The sequence below is a fragment of the Haemaphysalis longicornis genome, unplaced genomic scaffold (assembly GCF_048455015.1).
Source record: "Haemaphysalis longicornis isolate Haplotype H1 unplaced genomic scaffold, Haemaphysalis longicornis Haplotype H1 scaffold_1, whole genome shotgun sequence".
NCBI lineage: Eukaryota > Metazoa > Arthropoda > Arachnida > Ixodida > Ixodidae > Haemaphysalis > Haemaphysalis longicornis.
In genome coordinates, this window is record NW_027526203.1 from 157,680,032 (window position 1) to 157,702,042 (window position 22,011).

At 46.5% G+C, this 22,011-nt stretch overlaps 1 protein-coding gene across 2 annotated transcripts in view; it reads left to right on the top strand.

The window, feature by feature from the left end:
* LOC144138393 (putative defense protein 3) overlaps nucleotides 1-9,527 on the top strand; it is a 51,515-nt gene extending 41,988 nt beyond the window's left edge. The window contains exons 1-4 of one of the 2 annotated variants that reach the window (XM_077670667.1): nucleotides 74-209; nucleotides 5,822-6,046; nucleotides 8,411-8,621; nucleotides 9,417-9,527. In XM_077670667.1, coding sequence (XP_077526793.1) covers nucleotides 5,842-6,046; nucleotides 8,411-8,621; nucleotides 9,417-9,480 — 480 coding nt within the window. In that variant the 5' untranslated portion in view covers nucleotides 74-209; nucleotides 5,822-5,841 and the 3' untranslated portion in view covers nucleotides 9,481-9,527. Of the gene's footprint in view, nucleotides 1-73; nucleotides 210-5,821; nucleotides 6,047-8,410; nucleotides 8,622-9,416 lie in introns of those variants that run through there. The other variant, XM_077670675.1, reaches the window with a different exon arrangement.
* Nucleotides 9,528-22,011: the final 12,484 nt, after the last annotated feature.

The following is a 22,011-nucleotide window of genomic DNA, read 5'->3' on the forward strand; positions in this document are numbered from 1 at the left end:
CCAAACAATACGCACAGCGCCTGTGTCTTATTTCAACCAGCCCTGTTCAACGAGCTATCGGCTCTAGGCGCGGCATTACTGTTCTGGAAGCTATATGCGTGGAAAAAACGTCACACGCGTACTTCCTATAAATACTAACGATATCCGGCAATAGCCAAACCGTTGCGGCGGGGAAGAAGAGCAGATAGACGGCTTGCATCGCGTGGTCGGTGAGCACCCTGTTCAGTTTGTCCCAACAGCGTTTTTGTGCAATTTAGTTTGTTTCAAATAGTGCCATATTATTACCTGGTTAAAGAAAATTTCGCTGTATGTATTTTATACGTCACTATCCAAGTGTGGTTCCAGTTGCTTCCAGTCCTTCAACACATTATCTTCATTTGGTGTTTATAATCTCAAAAGGCCGGCTACGAAACAGCCTGAAGTTATTCCATTTAAATTATCTCTTGTTAATTTATACGAAGGTTAATGCGCTATGTACCGCAGGTTAATGCTAGACATAGTAAAGTGCAAATCAGTAAGACGTTTATGTCCGGTGCAGCATACCATTACCAATGTACAAAAAATCCTCCCTGAATCTGCTCCCCTGCAAGGTAACGGAATGAATCATTTCCACGAAAGAAGCAAATTAGAGAATAATGTGTTATCAAAGAGTTACGCTAAAGTTACTCCACTACACCAAACATTGCTCTTTAAAGAAAGCGCACATGTTACTGCACATCAGCTATGCTGCAGAAACCAATTACGGACGTCTCGCATTGTGGGTGTACAGAATAGAAGACGTCGACCTACACTTGCAAATGGCGCAGCTCCGAATAGATTTATACCTAACTGCCTGACAAACCTCATTTTTTTATCTCGAATTTTTCTTACTCATACATGTTATGCAACGTAAACCCTAGTGGATTGGTTCAATCAAAAACAATGATAATTCTTCTATAATGTGATTGAGCTGAGGCGGCGTTCAGTAGAAATAATCATTCATGTTTACCTTATTTGGTGAATGGCAACTACCCAGACAAATCCAAACAAGAATACCTACCGAGGTTGAAAATTTCTGCACACTCCTTCACAGATTTAAGTCAGCAGCAGTGCGAGTACGGTCACGAACAATGAGATAACGACACCCCGACCACAACGATTAATATAAACAAGAAGTGCCTGTGCGTGGAGAAAAACAAGAACTATGGGAATGGGAAGCGCACTCCAATGGCAGGGATTGCACGCAATGGTGACATAATAAGAAAGGCTACTTCCCTAACTGAATAAATGAATTGGTTTTTTTGACAAAGCGACACTAGATACAGTAGGCGCCGCTTGACGTTCGGCTCGCTGATGCGAAAATACGGTCGAAAGATGTGCAGTGGCGCCGAACAAAAATCACATGCACGTGGCTGGTGGGCAGCTTGTTCAAGCTAGCCTTTTCGATGGCTCCATATTTCAAAACAAATCTACATGTATAGTTCGGTAGCAACAATTCTCACTTAGTCTAGAATGAAGACTTTGTTGGAAGTAATTATTCGATCCATGTCAGCAACCAATGAGAATTTGCATGCAGACTTGTGTTCAGTATCCGAGAACACGCACACAAACTCTCGCATTGCAAAGGGTTGTTGGAGTTTGTGCAGAAACCCGCGAATTCTCTGTAGTCCAGGCACAGATGTTCCAAAGTTGTTCATTGAGCGCTCTCCGTTGTTCTAGCAGAGTTAAACAAATGAAAGCATCAACTGTCTAGAGAGATGGTGGATTCTCATTTGTGTCTGTTTTATATCAATCGGTTTAGCATTATTTATTTTATTTATTTATTTACTCATTTACCCTAAAGGCCCTTACGGGCGTTACATAGGGGTCGCAATGAAAAAAAGAACACATTGCAACATTAAAAACAGCAACACCCAAAAAAATGCGAATACAAATACATTCATGTCGAAATGCATAGTTTCAAAAAAAGGGTACACAAAAGGCAGGTTCAAAATAACACAAACATCGAACATTGAACCAATCTAAGAGGTTCAAAAATGACACAAACACTGAAAAATCATTTATACATTGAGGAATAACTGCAACTCTTTGATAAATGAGTCATGATTACTGAGGGTGACGATGTTACCTGGGAGCTGATTCCAGTGACGAATAGCAAGTAAGAGTGGCGAAAAGAAAAATAGGTTGGTACGCGCGAATATTGGTTGAACTTTGAATGCATGATCTAAACGGGAAAAAACGCGACCAGCGGGTCTTATGTGCGAGGCAGCGAAAGAAGACTGGCTGTGGTATAGCCTATGAAAAACCGATAAAAGACTATAAAGCCGGCGTTGTTGTAGAGGTGGTAAGTTCAGGGATTGTTTCATTTCTGTTATACTTGATGTTCGTGAGTAGTTCCTGAGAATGAGTCGGGCAGCTTTATTTTGGAGTGCCTCAAGTTTATTTACGAGATACGACAGATTAGCGCTGCATATTCAATCTTTGATCGAACAAGTGTTTAGTAGGCCAGAAGCTTTGTGGATGTGTTAGCTGAATGCAGATTGCGCCTAATGAATCCGAGTGATTTAGAAGCTTTGCTGGTTATTGTATCGATATGGTGATTCCAGGTTAGATCAGACATTATATGGACCCCCAAGTATTTTACCATGGTTACGGTTTGTACAGGCATACTATTGAGAAAATAGTGACGGGGCTCAGACGCGCTAGTTTTGGTAAATGTTATGGCGTTAGTTTTGGGCACATTTACTTCCATCTGCCAATCCCTACACCATTTCGTCAGTTGATTAAGGTCTGCTTGCAAGGATAAGAAATCTTGGGGGTTTTTAATTTGCTTATAAATGACGCAGTCATCCGCAAATAATCGGATAGTAGAAGAGATATTAGTGTTAATGTCATTGATATATATTAAAAATAAGATAGGACCCAAGACTGAGCCCTGTGGAACACCGGAAGTTACTTGAGCTAAAGAGGAGGAATGATCATTAATGGTTACTGACTGAAACCGATGGGTTAGGAAGTTCTTAATCCACCTGTTAATCTTAGGGTTGATATTAAGAGCAGAAAGTTTTTCCATTAGAGGGATGTGAGGGACTTTGTCGAAGGCCTTGGCGAAATCTATGAATATAGCATCTATTTGTGAGGACGAATGTACTGCATTATGGAGATCAGTCATTAATTCGAATAACTGAGTTTCACAAGAACGGCCTCTCAAAAAACCATGTTGATTAGAAAAAAAGAAGCTCTGTTTTGTTAGGTAGCTCATTACGGCAGATGATATTATGTGTTCTAGAAGTTTGCAAACTATGCTGGTTAAGGAAATCGGTCTGTAGTTAAGAGGCACAGATGGGTCGCCTGACTTGAAGATGGGGATAACACGGGCAATTCTCCAAGCAAACGGTACGCATCCTGTGTCTATCGATTGCTGAAATAAAGCAGCTAAGATCGGGGATATGACCACTTTAGTCATTTTTAGTAGTTTGGTGCATATTTCATCGGGGCCTGGTGCAGAGTTGGTCGGGAGTCTATCAATGGCTGCAGCAATACCCTCCTGAGTGATAAGCAAGTCATCCATTGCTGAATCTAATGACTGTAAAGTAAGAGTGGCTGGTAATGGGCTTTCATTTGTAAACACAGAACAAAAAACAGAATTGAATTCCTCTGCAGCCTCTGATGAGGAAAGGTCTGTACCATTTTTAGACAATGATATGGACGATGATGATGAGTACTTTGGATTTATCACTTTCCAAAATTTTCTCGTGTTGGTCTGCAGTAGGTTTGTTATATCGTTGTTGAAAATTTTTTCCTTGGCTGCCTCGATTTCTGTTTTGCACAGTTTAGAGTGTTCTTTGTAGCGCTTCCAGTCATCGGCTGAATCAGATCGTCTGGCCTTTGAATAAAGTCGCTTTTTCTTATTGATGCAGCGTTTAACGCCGGTCGTAAACCACGCGCTTTGCGTCGATGACGTGATACTGATTCTTGGAACGTATTTTTCTTTCAGGTCCAGAAGCTTATCGCGAACAATTTGCCAGTTTTCATTTACATTTCTGAGAGCAAAGGAAGTGAAGAACTGCGCGGAAAATGATAACAATTCGGTTTCTATCATGGCGCGGTTCGCGCGGCTGTAATCAAAAATTGTTTTCGTTTTATTCTCGGTTTTGGAGCTTTCTAGTGTTACCTCACAATGCACTACGTTGTGATCGCTGATGTTATCTAAAACATGTACGAGCATATTGCTTGGTTCTGTGGTCAGCACAAGATCTAAAATTCTGTCGACACGTGTAGGCAATCTTACCATTTGACTCAAACCAAAGGCAGACAACACATCGAGAAATTCTTGACATTCATGCCTTTTTGTGCTGCCATGTGGTATGCCTGACCGCCAATCAATCCCTGGGTAATTGAAGTCTCCAGCAAGAATTATTGGGTATTTTGGGTACTTGTTTTGTATAAAGCACAGCGATTCGTTTAAGTGCTCAATAAATTCGGGGGAAGAATCTGGCGGACGGTAGCAGACCCCGACAGCACAACGCACAGAGGCAGATACGCGTACTATCACCCATAGGATCTCTATACATGGAATTGTATCGACTAAATGGGCTTGCAAATTCTTTTTAACGGCCACAATAACACCACCACCGCGAGACACTGTTCTATCTTTCCTAAATACAGAAAAGTGTTTAGCCAATGACAACTCGCAATCACTAACATCAGAGGAAAGCCACGTTTCAGTTCCAAGCACAATATCCGCCGAACATGATTCAGTGAACGAGCATAGGAGGTCCTGTTTATTAAATAGGCTGCGAAAATTTGCCAGGAGGATTGACAGCTTTGAGGACGAATGATTTTTCAGTCACTTTTCTTTAGCAGCCGTGGCGCTTGACTCCTCTAAAAGTGTCTCACTCTGTTCCGTAGCAGGGGTTCCGCGCCTCGGCAAGGGCACGACACCATTAGTTACCGGGTCGAGGTGGTAAAGTCGGCCATTCAGGAGAAGTTTATCAGAAATTACCTTGTATTTTTCACCTGGTTGCTTCGTTGCGTGGGCAAAGTCGCGAATTCTCTGTAGTCCAGGCACAGATGTTCCAAAGTTGTTCATTGAGCGCTCTCCGTTGTTCTAGCAGAGTTAAACAAATGAAAGCATCAACTGTCTAGAGAGATGGTGGATTCTCATTTGTGTCTGTTTTATATCAATCGGTTTAGCATTAGAAGCAGTACAGAGGTTTAGCATAGCGACAAGGGCCGGTAATGGTTCCCACTCCGCATGCGTGCGCGGGTCCTGCATGCCATCTCGTGACGTGTGCCTTTACGAAACGTCTCGCATGTACCCTGACACCCTTCACCGCTTTTCTATTTTGGCGTCACAGCTTTGTCGTCCATCTCCTCCTCATATATTTTTAATTAAACTGTAGTGGTATTGAACCCGCCAACACTTTGAATTCTGCCCCAAAGTAAAGGACAAAGGCGCACTTGCGGCAGCGAAACGACCTGCAGTCGTCCCACCAGACAACGCTTGCTGGTATTGGGTACCGCTCCAATGTCTTCGGGGTGACAGGGTAAGCTTTTGTTCTCTCACAAACGGGCGACTAAGCCAAGCTGCGGGAAAGAAATTCCTCTCGACAGGATTTGGCCAATCTATACGGCGCTCCCTTTGGTCTATGAAAATAACTTTCATTGTGCACGTTTTTTCTCCACGCCTGAAAAGGTAACATGTCGTGTCAGTGTCACGCACCGCCGTTGTGATGGCCGTGCTTCAAGGGGCTCTAGTACACGCTAAATGTTAATGAACGGCCACGATTGGCGTGCCGCTGTTAATTGTTGCCGTTGCTAATTATTGTTGTCTTTCCAGTTGTGTGAGCAGCAAAAATCATGGCTCGACTCAGTTTGCCTCTTCTGGTGCTGCTGTCTTTGGCTGCTACCATGGCATTTCCTAACGGGGCGCCGGAGTTGACGTGTAACCCCTTCTTCGACTTGCGCCCCGTCCACGCTGAGACAGATGCCCTGGACGCCAAGAACTCTCCTTACCGGCTGGTCCAGGACAAGGTGGACTTTACGGCCAACGATCGTGTCAAGGGTACGCCCTTAAAACGTCTTCTGAGACCAGACATTCATTCAATTCAACCGGGGGTTTGTCCCTCGGAAGCTACTCCCTTACACCCTACCACGCTCACCTTAGTAAACTTCTATCGAATAATTATACCACCCGAGGATCGATAATGTGTGCCAATATCTAGGCTCTTCGCCATTTCCGCCATTCACTTTCATGAGAGAAACTGCCGCAGCGGCGATTTGTGGTTTTGGCCGGAGCGCCCCAGAGGGCAAAAATAGAAAGTCTTCAGGGCTTTTTTTGAGTTGCTCTTCTACTGCATTTCCTCCCTTCCACCTAGCTGAGGGGAGGATTCCGCAATGCTTATGCATAGGGCTCATTAGAATAATAGCGATAGCTACTGCGCTTTCACGGTTGGCCCGGGCCCACGTGTCTAAGGAGCTACCCATCGTTTGCTTTTTTTCAGGCGTCTGTTTGAGCACATGCGATGAACGCGTTGCTTTTGGGAGAAGGAGGGATGCCTTTCACAGTAAAGAGAAGTCAGGGTGGCACCGAGCTTCTCCTACTCCATATGTACATCAAAAGGGCGAAAGTGAGCGAATGAAGTGAAGACATCGCACCATCAGCAGCAAGCGCAGATAAGCACAAGGAAATTGACAGAGGCAGGAACATGCACAGAGCAGACACACACACACACTCATAAAGTCAAGGGATACGTAAGGCAAGCTAAGTCATGCCGGAGTCACGGATAAATGACACGAAGGCCCTTCTAGCCTGTGTCGTCACGGCAGCAAGTGCCATGGACTGATGACTTCGCTAATTTTCACGGTTGCATTAACACGCAGTCCCAACGTGGCCTTCATGGTTAGCCGTGCAGTGACAAAACGGGCAAACACACACAAAGTATAGGTTCATTGTCCCGACGGACACCGTAGCGCGACAATGAGGGGAAGAAACTCGGCACGTCTTGTGCAAATAGGGGTTGGTAAAAGCGACTTTTAGGCGAATAGGGAGAACAATTACTTCGTCACGCTTTCCCAGGCCACACGGCATTCGGAGAGTGGGGCAAGGAATGATTCCATACAGTGGGTGATACTTTTTTTATATCTCCGTCCATATTTGATAGTTCAACTGCCGCTCCAGAGAGTACGCAAGCATCGCAGCATCACTTCGAGTGAATGAACGAAAATTATGACGCTAGACTGGGAGGGATCTCGAACTGCGTACGGTAGTTGCATAGTTTTGAAAACGGGTTTTGACGAACCCTCCACAGGTCCATAGGCTGACATTGTGGAAAGATGGATTTGCACCTCAGGTTAGGAACGACGCACCAGACCATGTGGTAAACAATTCATAATTTCTTCGGAGGAAGTCCAATGTTGCATGGAAGCCGCTGTGACTTACATAATAAGATCGTTAGGCAGACAGAATACCAGTGTGAATATTTCAGCGGGTACTGTGTGCCTGGAAATGGAAATAGCAGAGCCGAACGAAGGTACACCGCTGCAGCGGGAGCAATACCGAGCGCTTTTCAACGTGTAGGAACTGACATCATGAACAGGAGACTCCTGGCAATGGCGAACAAACGGAACTGCCTTCGGAGGGGGCTTAGGGTGCTGGCCAAATGGTGACTGTGCGGCCGCAAACATCAAGAAAAAAATTGTACAACTGGTCAGTCTAGCTATGGTTTCTTTCGCCTTCACGTCTTTAAGAAATTCTAAGCAGCCCCAGAAATTTCAGCAAATTAAACAGCGCGTATCAAACGTAACGTAAATATTTATTGATTATAATTTAAAGAAAACCAAGACGAAAGTAGCAGGTCAATTTTTCCACCAGAGCTAAAAATGGCCGTATAAATGACCCGAGCTGATAGGGTTACAGGAATAACTCAACAGAAGTTTCTTGCCTGCATTTTGAAAGTGTTTCATTCTTTCCATGCAACCCGAGGTGACAGATGACGATATTGTAGCCGGCATCTCCGGAACGCTGCATCACAAACATGGTAAACTCTACCGTCAAGAATACGAGTTTTCGTTCAACAAAGCATTGTACTGCTTGCAACCTAAATGCAGTGCCCAAAAAAACCAGTTAACCACACATAAGCAACAATCGGTTCAGTAAGCACTGGGCTTACTGAAGAAAAATCAGTTTAGTAAAGGTGTTGCGGACATCCTTTTTGTTTCCAGTAATTGTCCAGGCCCCGTGAGACTAGCAATGCCGATCAGGTTGGCTGCCAGATTTGCTCCTTCCTTTAATTTAAACATTACACGCACTTAAATAAACAATAACGGCAGGAATGACAGAAAGCGCGCGCACGCGAAATAGGGGTTCGCTTTGTGAAACGAACGACCTTGTAAGCCTTTGCTGAGCCTTTCCTCCTGCCTGGTGCAGTGACCTTGTACACTGTGGGCAAACCCTTCCGAGGCTTCAAGGTGAAATCGGTGGACGAGCAGGGCCAGGAAGTAGGGCGCTTCGAGCCCGGTGTCGGATACAAGGCTCTGAGCGAATGTGCGGCCGCCACGCACGAGAGCAGGGCGGACAAGGAGCACGTCGAGATGCACTGGCTTGCACCGACCGACAGGTCCGGACGGGTGCACTTCAAGTGAGTAGCGCCCGACATCGTCACCTCAACGCTCTCGCCGACAGCGTTCGGTGACTTTAGCGTGCAGCGTGTACCCAAGTTGCTGTAGCAACCTCTCGCCTTATATTTATGGACCCAACGAAATTCTAAATGCATGCCGATATTCCTCTACGATAATCTTGCTTTCGTTTTTAAGTGCATGGGAGCACAGAATACTTTTTCATAATTAGCGCTACTGCTCCTGTGCTTAGCTCACAATGTGGTGGTGTAGCTCAACTTGCTTTCAGAAAACCGTTGTGCTTCTAAAAATAGCTAAATTTACTTACAGTAAAGGCAGCTGACGAGCTTCATTGGAGCTGGTCATGTATTTTGTAGAAGCACAACCGTTACCTTTAGTGATAAATTTGTTAAAGTCGAAATGGTGGCTGCTAACAAGAAAACCACCAGTTATTATACTGCAAGGCCAGTAGCGTCGATTGTATTATAGCATGGTGATAAACTTTCCTTGAGTAGCATAGAATCTATTCTTAGGTAAAAAGTTGGATCCTTTCTAACCGCGATAGTTCTCCGCCGGAACCGTCTTTGCATGCGGTAGTGCTCTAAATGGTAAAAAAGGCTGCTTAAAAAGTTCTTCACACAGTAGAAACGAGCGTTAATTGATGTTATGTATCGCACACGTTGTCACGATGTTGAGCAGGTAAAATCAACGCATCGTAATATATGACTTATTTGTCTTTTTCTTCCCTACTTCAATTAGTGGTGTTTCAGATTTCATGTAATCGTTCTGAAGCATTTTTTGTCTTCGTTTATTTTCAGCGCCACAGTAGTTCACAAGTACTTCGAGTTCTACATGAACCTGACCAGCACACTCCAGCACTAGCTAGACTTGCAGTGTCATCGAATAAACTATACTTCATTGACTGAAAATGTTTGTCTTGACAGTATTTTCTGTTATAGAAGAGTTGAAAAAACTACTGGTATGTGATACTTCTACCGTCGAAAAACTTTTTAAGGGTTTTTCCACTGAAGCTGCTCGCACCATGGCCGTGAATCGGGTCGTAGTGGTGGACTAAAGGTAAATTTCCCACCTGGGTGCGTGTGTTGAAATTTTTAACGAAAGGAGTCTTTTTTTTTTTTGCCGCCTCCAGAAAAAAAGAATCCCGGGCCATCTCCGCTAACGCAAATCCTGGGGAGGGGCAAAGCATGCAGTGTATAAGCGTATTCAAAGAATGTAAGTCCCTTTCTTGCCACACAGCGCGCGCTGATTGGGCGCCGGAGAAGAGCCAGCGAGAGGAGGAAGCGTGCACTTGCTGAGGCGGTGGAGCCATGTCTTGCGCTGAACCGGATGCAATTAAATGAGAGACAGACTGGCCGTAACGTGTCTTCATGTTACACGCCTCAGCATACCAATAAGTATACTAAGAAGAAGCGCGAGGCTTTGGAAAGCGAATGTCCCGGTGTGTTCTTTCAGTAAGCGTTACTTTCCAGCCTGAGGCGCTGGAAAAAGAGTTTCCCGGTGTTTTTGTACCGTGACTACATAACACGACAGGAGACGCCGACAGTCCGAGCCCCTTCGCCCCTAAAAATGAGAGCACGTGCAGCCTGGGAAGAGGGAAGGGCAGCGAAGCTGGCCATCAGGCTGGAATTGCTCTGTAGGGGTGTAACTATACAGGGGATTGGCTACGATAAATTAAAAGGACAGTGACCCGATCTCTATGTAACAAACTAAGGAAACCCATGATTGTTGGGTGGAGACATTGATGTTTTATTATGCGCGGCTACGCTAATCACAGCGCAGGCTCTAATGCGCCGCACAGGTAGCCAGCAAGGAGCGCGCCGCATTGCGCAATGGCAAGGGGAGATAGACGCCACGCGAGGAGACACGGCTAAGCAAAGCGACGGCAGGGATGAAGGAGAGCATAATGTGGGGCTGTAACCATACTCCGTCCGTAGGTGGCTGTAGTTCACTGCGCAACACACAATGCGAGAAAGTCAGGTTGCAAAGACCGAGCTTACACTAATCTCCTGATAGTGGGCGTAACATCTAAATACAAATGAGGAGCTTTGTTTCGAAGTGTTTCAAATCCACTTGAATATAATTTCATCAACAAAGAAGAATTTGTTAAAGCACGTGAATGCAACACTACCAAAGCTACCTCGCACTAGCTGACATGGAAAACATATCTAATATGATCTTTGACGGCGTAGCCGTTAGGCCTGTTAAAATTTTCGCTCGTTTCTGAAATCCTGTTCAGGATGACATGAATCAATTGAAAAAAAAAAGCTGCTAAAATGCAGTGCTGTGAAGGCATTTTGCCTAAGGGAATGTAGAATACCCAAACAGGAAGACCCTAAGGACTTTATATTCTGTTATGCGTTTTTTCATACTCTGATGACACGCCGCTAAATAAAGCGTTTGTACGGGGTAGAGGAACTCTGTCAGGCCACCTGTGCATTTACTCCGAAACTCCTCTTGCTGATACGAGAAAAAGGACTTTTTCCATTTCAATTTCAACTTGAATACCAATCCCGTATTCGAGTATAACCTCGTGGGGCACGTCGTTATTTGCCCTGTTAGAGAAACCGCATTTTAAGGATATAAAAAGTCATGCCAATATACATACCTCGGCAAGTTGGTTGCCCAGTTACGACGAGCGCTGCCGTCAGAACACACCGCCGTTTAACCCATTCCGATTTGCCCACCACGTCAACACACCCACCCAAAATTATCGCATATAGTCTCATTCGGCTTATAAGGAGCTGACGGTGGTGATATTTGCTGACCGTGGTGAGGTGATGTTGTGAGGAGCTGAAGGTGGATGCCCCATTTCCAATTTGGCTGCGACGTCGACATAACACACCGGCATTCTTACGTACGCATCCACTGGTGTATCTGGCCGGTGAGAATGAAAGCTGCAATGGTGGGCTCACGACCGATTCACCAGTTACCTTTGGCTGCGACCTATACCGACTCGAAGGAATACTCTGCGGAGTTCAATTGGACTTTAAAGTCTTCGCGTTCACAACATATTAGAAGTTCTTAGCGGTCTTGGGACTTTTTTTGGCTCCTAAGTTTGCCTGCTCTGTCGCAATACTGGCTGACCGGAAAAATCCCATTGTGTCAAAAGAAGCGTACCAGACGAATGTTCAACGCAAACTCCGACTTCGTGCGGCAAGTCCGAGGTAGGGCACTCTGGAGGGTGTGCTGATGACCCTACCGTGGGAGTACGCGAAAATTTGAAAATACAGCAGTGATGCTTATCGGCCTCTGGACTGTGAAGTTTGGGCATCATCGCCACGCTTCTGCGATGACGTAATTTTCTGCTGCAGCAGATACCGTAAGACACGTAAATTCGGTCAAATTTGGATAAGGGGGAATGCACGCAATTGCCTCATAGAAGCAGCTGCCACTTTATATAATGCAGATATGATATACACTACGTTTTGTCTACACATCTATTTTACAAGCACGTGATTTATGCGCATGCGCAAGAGCGTGTCTACCTGAGGTACCTTTAACTGTGTTTGCAACACAGTCAAGGAAAACGTGCGTTATTGTGCTCTGTCTCGTTATGATTATTGTGTGCTTCCCGTTGTGGCTCCAAAAGCACGATGAGTAGTGCCGCACCACTAAAAAACGCGAGCATATTGTTGGGGTAGTACGCGTCCGTACCTTACGTACCTATACATATGTGCACGTAATTAAGAGCGCGTACTCTAGAGAACGTGACTACTTACGAGCACATAATTACAAGTATGAGGACGTGCTCATGCAGATGCTACATCACTTCGAGTACTTCGCATCAAATATCTCTTGTGTACTTACGACTACCCCTTGAATTTGATTGCTCGGCAGCCCACATAAGAATGGGCCCTGCCATTAGAATGTAATCTTCAGCAAAAACTCTATCTGTACCTACGACTGCTAAGCCCTAACATGTCCTAGTGCAACGTAACCTAACCAAACAAACCGACATTACCTAAACCACGGCCTGCGCGATCGGCTGCAGCCGATCGCGGAGGACGTGCTTAAACTAAGCTAACCTAACCAAACCTATTGTAACCCAAACTGACCCAACCCCACGTAACTCAACCTAAGACAGCTCAACTATTACAAACTTAACCTATCTTCGACTCACGGAGCGAGAATAAGACAAGAGGTGAAACGAAGCTTCCTAACACGGCTACATAGCCTCACAAGCGCTCGTACTGGATAGGCTAGCGGCATCTGCCGCGGGTGAAGGAACTGCGCGGCAGCCGCGATCGGCATTTTCCTGTGCAGGCACGGAACGAACGTTTTAGCACTCGGTATGCTCCGTGTTGTACGTGCGTACCGTGTTGACCGGGACCCGTCTGGGCACATGTGCTTTCGAGGCGGTAGGGAGAACCAGTGTTGTACACGTTCCTCCAAAATAGGAACGAAAGCTCGTTCCTCGTTCCTTGACAATTTTGAAACGAGTTCCCGTTACAAGTTCCTTTATTTCGAAAGGAACGCGTTGCAGTTACGCTTCGAAAATTGGAACGTGTCGTTACATTAACGTTACAATTAGGTTTTTAAATTAAAATATAGTGTCGGATAATCCTGGGTCGAAATTAAGTTAGACATTTAAAACTCACATCGAACTACGTATATTATACGAATATTGACACCAACGGCAGCAGATTATCTGGAAATAAAGATAATCAAAAGAAACGCTCCTAGGCGAATTTTTTCAGGGAGCACCGGACAAACTCCAGACGGCTCGAGGACATTTCGGTGCAGGATATTTCGGTGCAGAAATTTCGGTGTACGGACATATAGGTGTACGGAGATATCGGTGTACGGGCGCTTCGGTGCACGCACATTTCTGTGTACGGACATTTCGGTGTACAGACATTTCGGCGACCAAATTATCCGGTGCTTGCCTGTTTGCGACAGCCGTTATATTTTTATTTCTGCTTAACGTGGGTTATGGACAACAATCTAGAGCAGTGAATTTATTTTTTTGATTGATGCCATGTTCGATCTTTGCCAGGTATTTTTAGAAATTCTACATTTATATATTTTTGTTTAATACCTCTTCCTGGGGACACCTGTTATGCAGCTGATTGAATTCCTTAGCACACGTTTTTTTTTTCATTTATGACAGGTTGTTAATTTATATTCGCTCTTTTTTAGCTAAGACAATTACCCGTGTTTACGATGGTCTACCGCCTCTTTTGTATTTTTTTTAAATTACACACCCTCAATTTACATAAATTACATGCACACTCTCAATATCGAAAAAGTAACAAAGATTAGCTAGCTCCCCAGAATGAAGAAAACTTTATGAAGAGTATTACGTAGGCTGGGCTGCCTTGCAAAAATGAATTCGCGAACACTGGTCTAGGATATTGTCGGGGAGTAAAAACGGGCCTTTTGGAAAACAGCCGCAGGTTCTAATGTCCTAAATGCTGATTAAGCGCGTGCTGGTTGTGCATACAAATTCCACCCATTGTGTTCGGGACAACCAACCTTCGTTTAATGTTTACAAGCCTACATTTACAACATTTTAATTCTTTGTTCTAGCGCCCCCCCCCCCCCCCCCCTCCTCCCACCTCCCGCCTGTACGCTCGAATCTCGACCAGAGTTCTTTTTCAGCCATATTATTCTCGGTTTCCCCTGAAAATCCTACTGGCGTGGTGGAGTTCACGGTCTCGAAAGCGTCACCGCAGTGATTTTTTTATTTTTTATTTAGAACATACAGCTAGCCTCTTAGTGGAGGCTTTTGCAGGAATTGGGTGATACATTCAGAACAATGACATAGCACCCTTCGCGTTTAAACAGAGAAAAAGCTTTACATTCACCATGGGCGCACGAAACCTCTATAATGTTACACAAAAAGCCACCCAAAAAGCCACTGAGAACACAATGGCCACTATCGTTTGCTGGCTACGCCCTTTCTCACGTCGCGGTTATATCGACGGCGCCCCCACTCCAGGAATCGCTCTTTCTGGGCCTTCAGTCGCCCCCTTGGGAATTAACTCATCAAGTCGCGCATATCATGGACACCCCAGGTATACATCGCTTCCTCCCATTATAAGGAGCAAAAAAAGAAATAGGCTAGTGTGACGAGAGCGGCAACAGTCGTCTTCAAGTTTTCGAAGTCCAGTCGACGCAATGGTTAAGCACAAGTGACACCCCTCTCTCTCTACTTAGGGGGATGATTGCCGGCGGGGCTCAGCTTTCCCCTCCCCTAAGTAACGCTACCGTAAGTGCGATCGTTGGTTTGTTAGTTTTAAGTAGAACTGACACCGAATGCAATGAAGGCGAGATTGCTTGAGAGAATAAATAAAACGAAATGCACACGCGCCTAATCCACCTCGTTTTTCTGGTTGTTTTTTCGCGGAAGTTTTGCTGGGGGGGGGGGAGGTCGGGAGAGGCGGGAGGAATAGACTAAAAGCAGCAGCGTCTTGCACCGTTGGGGGAAGTGAAAGGAAAGCGCTTTGGTAACCCTTAAAGTATTAGGGTTGTTCACATGAATATTAAAATAGCAAAAAATGGTTGAACGATCCAAATTAACAACGTTAATTTTTACCATCTGCTACAGAAATTGGGTTTCACGTGGCAATGCTCCGCCAGGGTTTAGCGTTCGTTTCCACGAACGGCGGCGCAAGCACAAGTCTCGAACGTAAAATAATATCAAGTCACGAAATTACAATATTAAAGCTAAAATGTTCAAAGAATGTCTGGGACATCCCCCCACCCAAAATGTCTGGGCCAAGACGTCGTGTACCAAAATGTCGGTGCACAGAAATGTCCACGCCGAAACGTCCTGGACCGAAATGTCCGACACCGAAATGTCCGACACCAAAATGTCCGGATCCCGTTTAGAAGTCCGCCCGTTTCGTTGGCTACGTTGTTACCGGGTTTACCGGGACCGGTCTGCTCCTGAGCGCGCGGAAGGGCGAGTAGGAAGGGTGCGGAGGCACGGACAAGGCGAAGGCAGGCCCGCGGAACTAATCCCCCTATCGCGACGAATGCCCAAGTGCTCAGCCGGGTCCCGGTCAATCCAGTAACAACGCATACGACATAACGGACGGACTGCTAAAACTCTCTATTCTTTCCCCGCCAGGGAACAATTCTATCGGCCAGACGCGCATTCTGGCCTCCTCAGACAAACGATTAACGGTGAAAAGCATTCTCGCGGCTACCCTATTCACCCGTCGAACGCCGCGTAAGCAACCAGCATGAAAGCAAGCACAAGCTGCGGCCTGCTGCGTGGTTATTCTTCTGCCTTTGACCTTCGAGGAAGCACGTACGGCTGAAGGGCGGGCAAACTGACCAACTTATAGGAAGAGGAACGCAGTAGCGCTTTGTTGATTTTTGTACTCGAGCCTTGGCATAAAAAACAGCCAAATCCTAGCGATGTAACGGCAGGAACGGCGTTCCTGCCGTTCCTTCAAAAACGTAACGAGTTACCGTTACAGTTCCACCGACCCTTAATGGAACGGTGGCGTTCCTCCGTTCCTCCAAAAAGGAACTAGTTCCAGGAACGCCGTTCCTTGTAACGCCGTTCCTACAACACTGCGGGGAACTTGTTCCGCGGGTCCGCCCTCGCCATGCCCGGCAATTCGTTAAGGTGGGATGCGTCCTCCACGCCGTGCCTGCACTCGCAGGCGTAGTCGGGTGCCGGTCAACAGGGTAACTAACTACAGGACAGACGAATCTAAAGGAGTGCTAAAACTCTGTATTTCGGCCGTCAGGGGCCGCTACCCTCCTTCGCCGTCATCCTTCGCTACCCTCCTTCGCTACTCTCCTTCGCTGTCGCAGCTACGAAGCTATGCAGTCCTTGGGCGCTATTGCAGAAGGCCAGAGTTGCGCCTATTCCCGAGTTTCTGGCATCCAGGGCTATGAAAGCACTGGCAGTGGCGTATCCGATACACCTCAATCGGAACCGCCGGAATAGCTCGCAGCATGCCTGGCATATAGAGCGCGCTGTATTGGGTCCGCTAACGTTGATAAAGTACGGCTAGTGGTATCTTCCGCATGCAGCAGCATCTGAAATCGATCTCCAACACTCATTCCCTCGCATAAACTAAATGACCCCCAAACAACTCTGAAATCCCCAGCCTGGTTGTTGGCCACGCCCGGCGCGGGGCGGTCCGTTTTTCTCGGTGTTGTGTTCTTCCACAGAATTATTTTTGCTACGCGGCTTCAGGGCAGACCAAGCGCGGATCTGCGCAAAGCAAATAATCACAGGTGTTTACTGTAGCGAACGAAATGCGCCCTGCTCCCGACCATCAAATATGGCTTTTTTACGGCTTAGTTGAGTGTGCACAGCGGGCGCTTATCAGAAATCGTTGCGTGTCAACAGCGTGTTTAAGCATTGGGGATTGCGTTTTAGAGATTGAAGTTGTGTCATTTGTCATTGACCCTTTTCACGGTGTATGAAGGAGGCTCCCGTGGGAAAATCGTGTCGTCTCGGCCTCTCCTATCAGCTCGCACAAGAGTGAACTCCAGTTCGGACCGAACACCCCCGCGACTGGGGCCCTATTTGCTGACGTTGGCCAGGGGGCTTCATTTTTGTTTGCTGCTAAGTTCAGGTCTCTGCTAGCGGGCATCAAATGACGACTTCGTAGCTAAGACGCTATGGCCAGACAAAGTGGAGGCCATTGGTCGGTGCGGCATTGGTTGGCACGCCACGCCCACGGATGGGCTGGGTGTGCTAGACTTATATTAGAACTCGGAGGAAACTCGGGCATGGTTTTGCACGGCCGAGTTGAACTCAGGACGCCCGTTTCATCCGCTGCTGCGGCGTGGTTTATTTTTATGGTCGCCGTAGCAGCCATATTTCTACACCGACGGGTCTTTTAAGCAAAGGATGAATTTCGAACTCGTTTTTATCTCTCGAAAAGTGCTGTGCATTGGTTGTGCGGTCGTCTGGCGGCAGAACCCCGTTTGCGACGACTTATAGGCGGATTTCGCTCTATGACCCTCGAGCAGCAAGTGCGTGCGCTGCGGGTTTACGCTGCGGGCAGCCTCTACAGAAGCGTTGGTGGCTACCACACCATCGACCGCAACCAGTCAATCTTCAGCCGGTGTGGGCGCAATATGATCGCTGAGACGTGTTTCCCTGACATCGTCTTTATTTTAGGTGATTTGGCGTACATGGCATCCGCGGGTTTCTACGGCGCGTCTATCCATCTGCAGCCGGAGCGTGCGCTCCAGTTATCGTCTGCTCGCAAAATACTTTCGAACGGGGCGTTGCATGACCATGCATTTTGTTTATCGTCAGCGCGGCAGTTTCCTTCAATGGATTGCGTTACTCGCCTTTCATCTACCCGATTTGTGTGTGAAAAGTGAGAAGAAAAAAAACGAGTGAACCGTGAACCCCAAATGAACAGCGAGCCTTTGCATGAATATGCAGAAAACTGTGTAAACAGTGAGCATCGGCTGAACTGCTCTTTCCCCTACCTTTTTACCTCTCTGCAACCAGTGCATCTGTCCTCCTTACCTCAAAAAAAAAAACAATTCTCTCTGTTTATTGGGAAAATATTACTGGCAGGGTAGCTTAAACGTATTACATATACTGTCAAAGAGACAGTCGACGCACCGATAGCCGGTTGAGGTTGTTTATTCGCAGGGGTGAAGCCGATAGGAGAAGGAGGAGAAGGAGAAGGCGGAGGGGGAAAAGGAAAACCTCATTGTGAGCCTGGTGATAGGCTCATAGGCTCAAGTCCGAGCGTTGAGATAACCCAGCTGTTGTTGTTGTTGTTGTTGTTGTTGTTCCTTTCTGATTGTGGCGCGTACCCACTTGGGGGATTGGCCAGGATCGGGAGATATATTGGGGCTAATGTGCCCAATTTAGGAGACTAAATTTTGGAGAAAAAATAAATAAATAAATAAATAAAAATTGTTGATCAGAATAATTGCACAACAAATAAAGGAATTTGTAGAATGCAGGAATTTGCAAGAGAAGACTATGCGGGATTTTGCAATAGGGATTTTGCAATAGGCTCTTGTTTCGTCTGAGTACAAGAAGAGCGGCTAACAGGGTAGGCGCCTAGTCTCTGAGACGTAGGTGTGGACGGCCGTAACCAAATTCCTGTGGGGAGACCCAAGCGAAATGGCACCGAACGACAGTAAGACCGGCATTGAAAGGGAAAGTCCAAGGTGGTGAATTGGCTCCACCAGGTATTTTCTTCTCATTGAAGAGAAGCCGCGGCAATGTAAGAAAAAATGCTCTAGGGTTTCGGGTTCATCACAAAGAGCACAATGACGAGAGGAGGTGAGCCCAGCGCGGTGCATGTAGAAGTTGAGCTGCGGAACTCTACAACGTAAGCTAGTTAAAGTAACCTCGCATTGGCGAGATTCGCAACATCGGGAGTCCCACGCATATGCCAAATGGGCGTAATCATCGAGGGAGGTGATGGTATCCTCCTGCCTCCTCGCCAGATGTTGATGCCGTCGGATCCGTGCTCCGGCCAGTATAGAGGGAAATGGACAGACGTCGAACGGAGGGCCGTCTAGTGCTGACCTCGCTAAAGAGTCTGCTTCTTCATTCAGATATAAACCCTTATGCCCAGGCACCCATATCAAGCGGATTTCTCTTAAGTGGGAAGGAACTAAATAACCAAATGTGCGAAGAAGAGCAGAATTTTTGGGGGATATCAAAGAGGAGCAAACAGCTAATGAATCAGACACAATTACGACATTTAATATTTGGGGAGGTAGTTTCGTTTCTCGCGCGTGCACCTTCTGGGGTTCATCTTCTTCCCCTCGCATGTCTTTGGCGCATATCACCGCGTCAGGATTGGACATAACCGACCTTCCTCTTCCACATGGTTGATGCTGCTATGGTTCATACCGCGGCGACTTGATGGCCTGTTGCATCTGTTCATTGTCCTCGCTACAATACAATCAACGGCACATGCCTATTCTCAGAGGCGATATTTACACATTTCAGCGGGTTTTGCTCAGCTTCACCTTCGTATGGCAGGAAGCAGAGAAAGGAAAGCGAGTAATGGGGATAGCTGAGAAATAAAGTAACCGCGTGACGCCGGAGGGAGGGTAAGCGGGAGTGGGAAGGACGCGAAGGAAGAGAGGGTTGTGAGGGTAATAAACTCTATGTAAAAACACACTGTGGATAGCTTCGTCGAACAAGAGCGCTGAAGAGCAAAAAGAAATAAAGTAGACAAATCTGAAATGTTTGTCCTTGTTAGTATTCCTTCATTCGTAGCACATGGCCACTTGTGCGATTGGCCCGCCCGGATCGCAAAATTCATAACACTGTGAATTTGAAAACTAACAGTTGTAGAAGAGTGCGTGCAACGTGAAGCCTGAACGTAATGTCACGGGAGTAAGACAGCTGCACACCACCCTTTCAGATCCCCGATTCTATAGGGAGGCCGTGGCGTGTTCGAATCTGCTTGCACACTAAGACGAACAAATGAAATAGAAGAAACTGACGCAAACACGTAACACCAGAGAAGAAGCTGTTTGAAATAACCCGTGCCAAAAGAGAAAGAAACTAAACCGAAGAAAAAGGCGAGAGTACGATGTATCAGAAAACAACTTCGTAGTAAGCGGTGGATTTTGATAACGTAATACGAGCACCAACTGGTTTGAATTTGGCGCGTTTCCATCACCCGCTTTCATTTTTTGCCATTCCGCCATAGTCACGTTACTACACTGTCTGCCACCGACGGCAGAAACTGCTTCTTAGGACGAAAAATTTCAAACAAAGAGCTCACTGAACTTCCGGAATAAAAAATAAATGAAATTTGTAGTGGAATACAGATTAACAAATTAAAAGTACAATAAAATAAAGTAGTTGGATTTGCTTGCCCCCAGTAGGCACTGGTGCAGCACTGGAACGAGAGAACGCACTGAAAGATGCGCCACGCCCTTCTCGCGCATCCTTGGAGCGCGCTGCCCTGGACGGATTACATCACCTGAATAATCAGCAAAAAGTATGCATCGTATTTTTTAAAGCTTTAACCCTGCCCTGAAATATTACCATGAGCTTATTATTATCACCATATCTCCGCCTTGCCCCAGTTTCGCTCAAACTCGGGCTTTCCGGAATAGCACGCCTGCCTTGATTTTCATTGTGACATGATCTGGTCGCTCGTCCGCGCATGCACCAGGCGGCCGTTTCGCCTCCTATATGTATATTCTTGTTACGAGCTTCAACGCAGCCGAGTAAAAGTCTTCTGCTTCGATTTTGTGATAATTATAAAAATAACGAGACTGAAAGGAGCCATGAAGACAAAATACAAGTTTGTGTTATTCGAAAGATTTCGTGTTTTGTAGTGCCCCTAGCGCTTGTTCGAATGCAAACGCTGCTTTATTCACTGAGAAATTAATCAATTTATGTTAAAATTTTGATTTCCCCGCTAAATCGTGTGTTATCGTAGCTGCAATGACATCACAGACCGCTCTGCAGCCTAGGATCCCTTGATTCACGCGTCCGCCGTACAGTGTAGAGACACGTACACGCTGGGGCCGCCATTTTGGATCGCTCGCTCGCCGCTGAAGCAAGTCCAGAAGCGCCAACTACGGGGGGGCAGTGGGGCTCGTGCACCCCCCGGACGGCTTTACGGGGGGGCAGAGCCCCCTCCGGCCCCGGCTGAGGATTTTTTTTTAAGGGCTTGGCTCGGCTCTGCGCCCTTTCGACATCGGACTGTTGGCCGTCCTGTCTGCCAACTATTGTTTACAATAGGGGTTGGGATCTTGAAAGACAGTTCCGTCCCCCCGATGGGCAGGGGGAAACGCAGGGCCGTGTCGCTTTTCTTCCCGGTGAGTTAGACGTGCTCAGTATGTGGATTGTTGACAGCAATGTAGCGCTGCGCTTGGATATTGTGGCTTGAAGGGTGGCCCTTCAAGCCACCATAGCTTGGCTTCAGCAGCACGCCAGCAAAGCGACATTTTGTCGGGAGCATAAGTCGGCGCACTCACTCGTGAGTACACTCATTTGTACTCATTTGTGCTCAAACTAACGACTGAGTACGATGATGAGTGAGTACACACCCGGATTAAAAAAGTGAGTATGATGACGATTGAGTACAGGGGTAAGTCCACTACTCATGAGTACAGAACTCATGCTTGCACTCGTGAGTACATGCACTCGTGAGTACAGCAGTGCAAACAAGTTCTATCACAAACCCAAGTCTGGATGCACATGTACGAGTTTCAGACATGTAGCGGTGGCGCTTTGCTGCTTAACTCTCAAGGATGGTAAAATCAGGCAACGAAAACTGCACCTCCCTCCTTTGCCTGTCCTTGTTTGGCACTGTTAGCGTTTTTCGGCGGTCGCTCGCTAAGGGGTCGCGGTGAAAAGAGAAAAACGAGGGGGTTAGGTCCCGGTGGGAAGCGCGGCCACATTTGCTCTGTTTCTACGGCACCTGTTGATTGGAGCAGTTATTTTTATTTACAAATGCGCGGCCT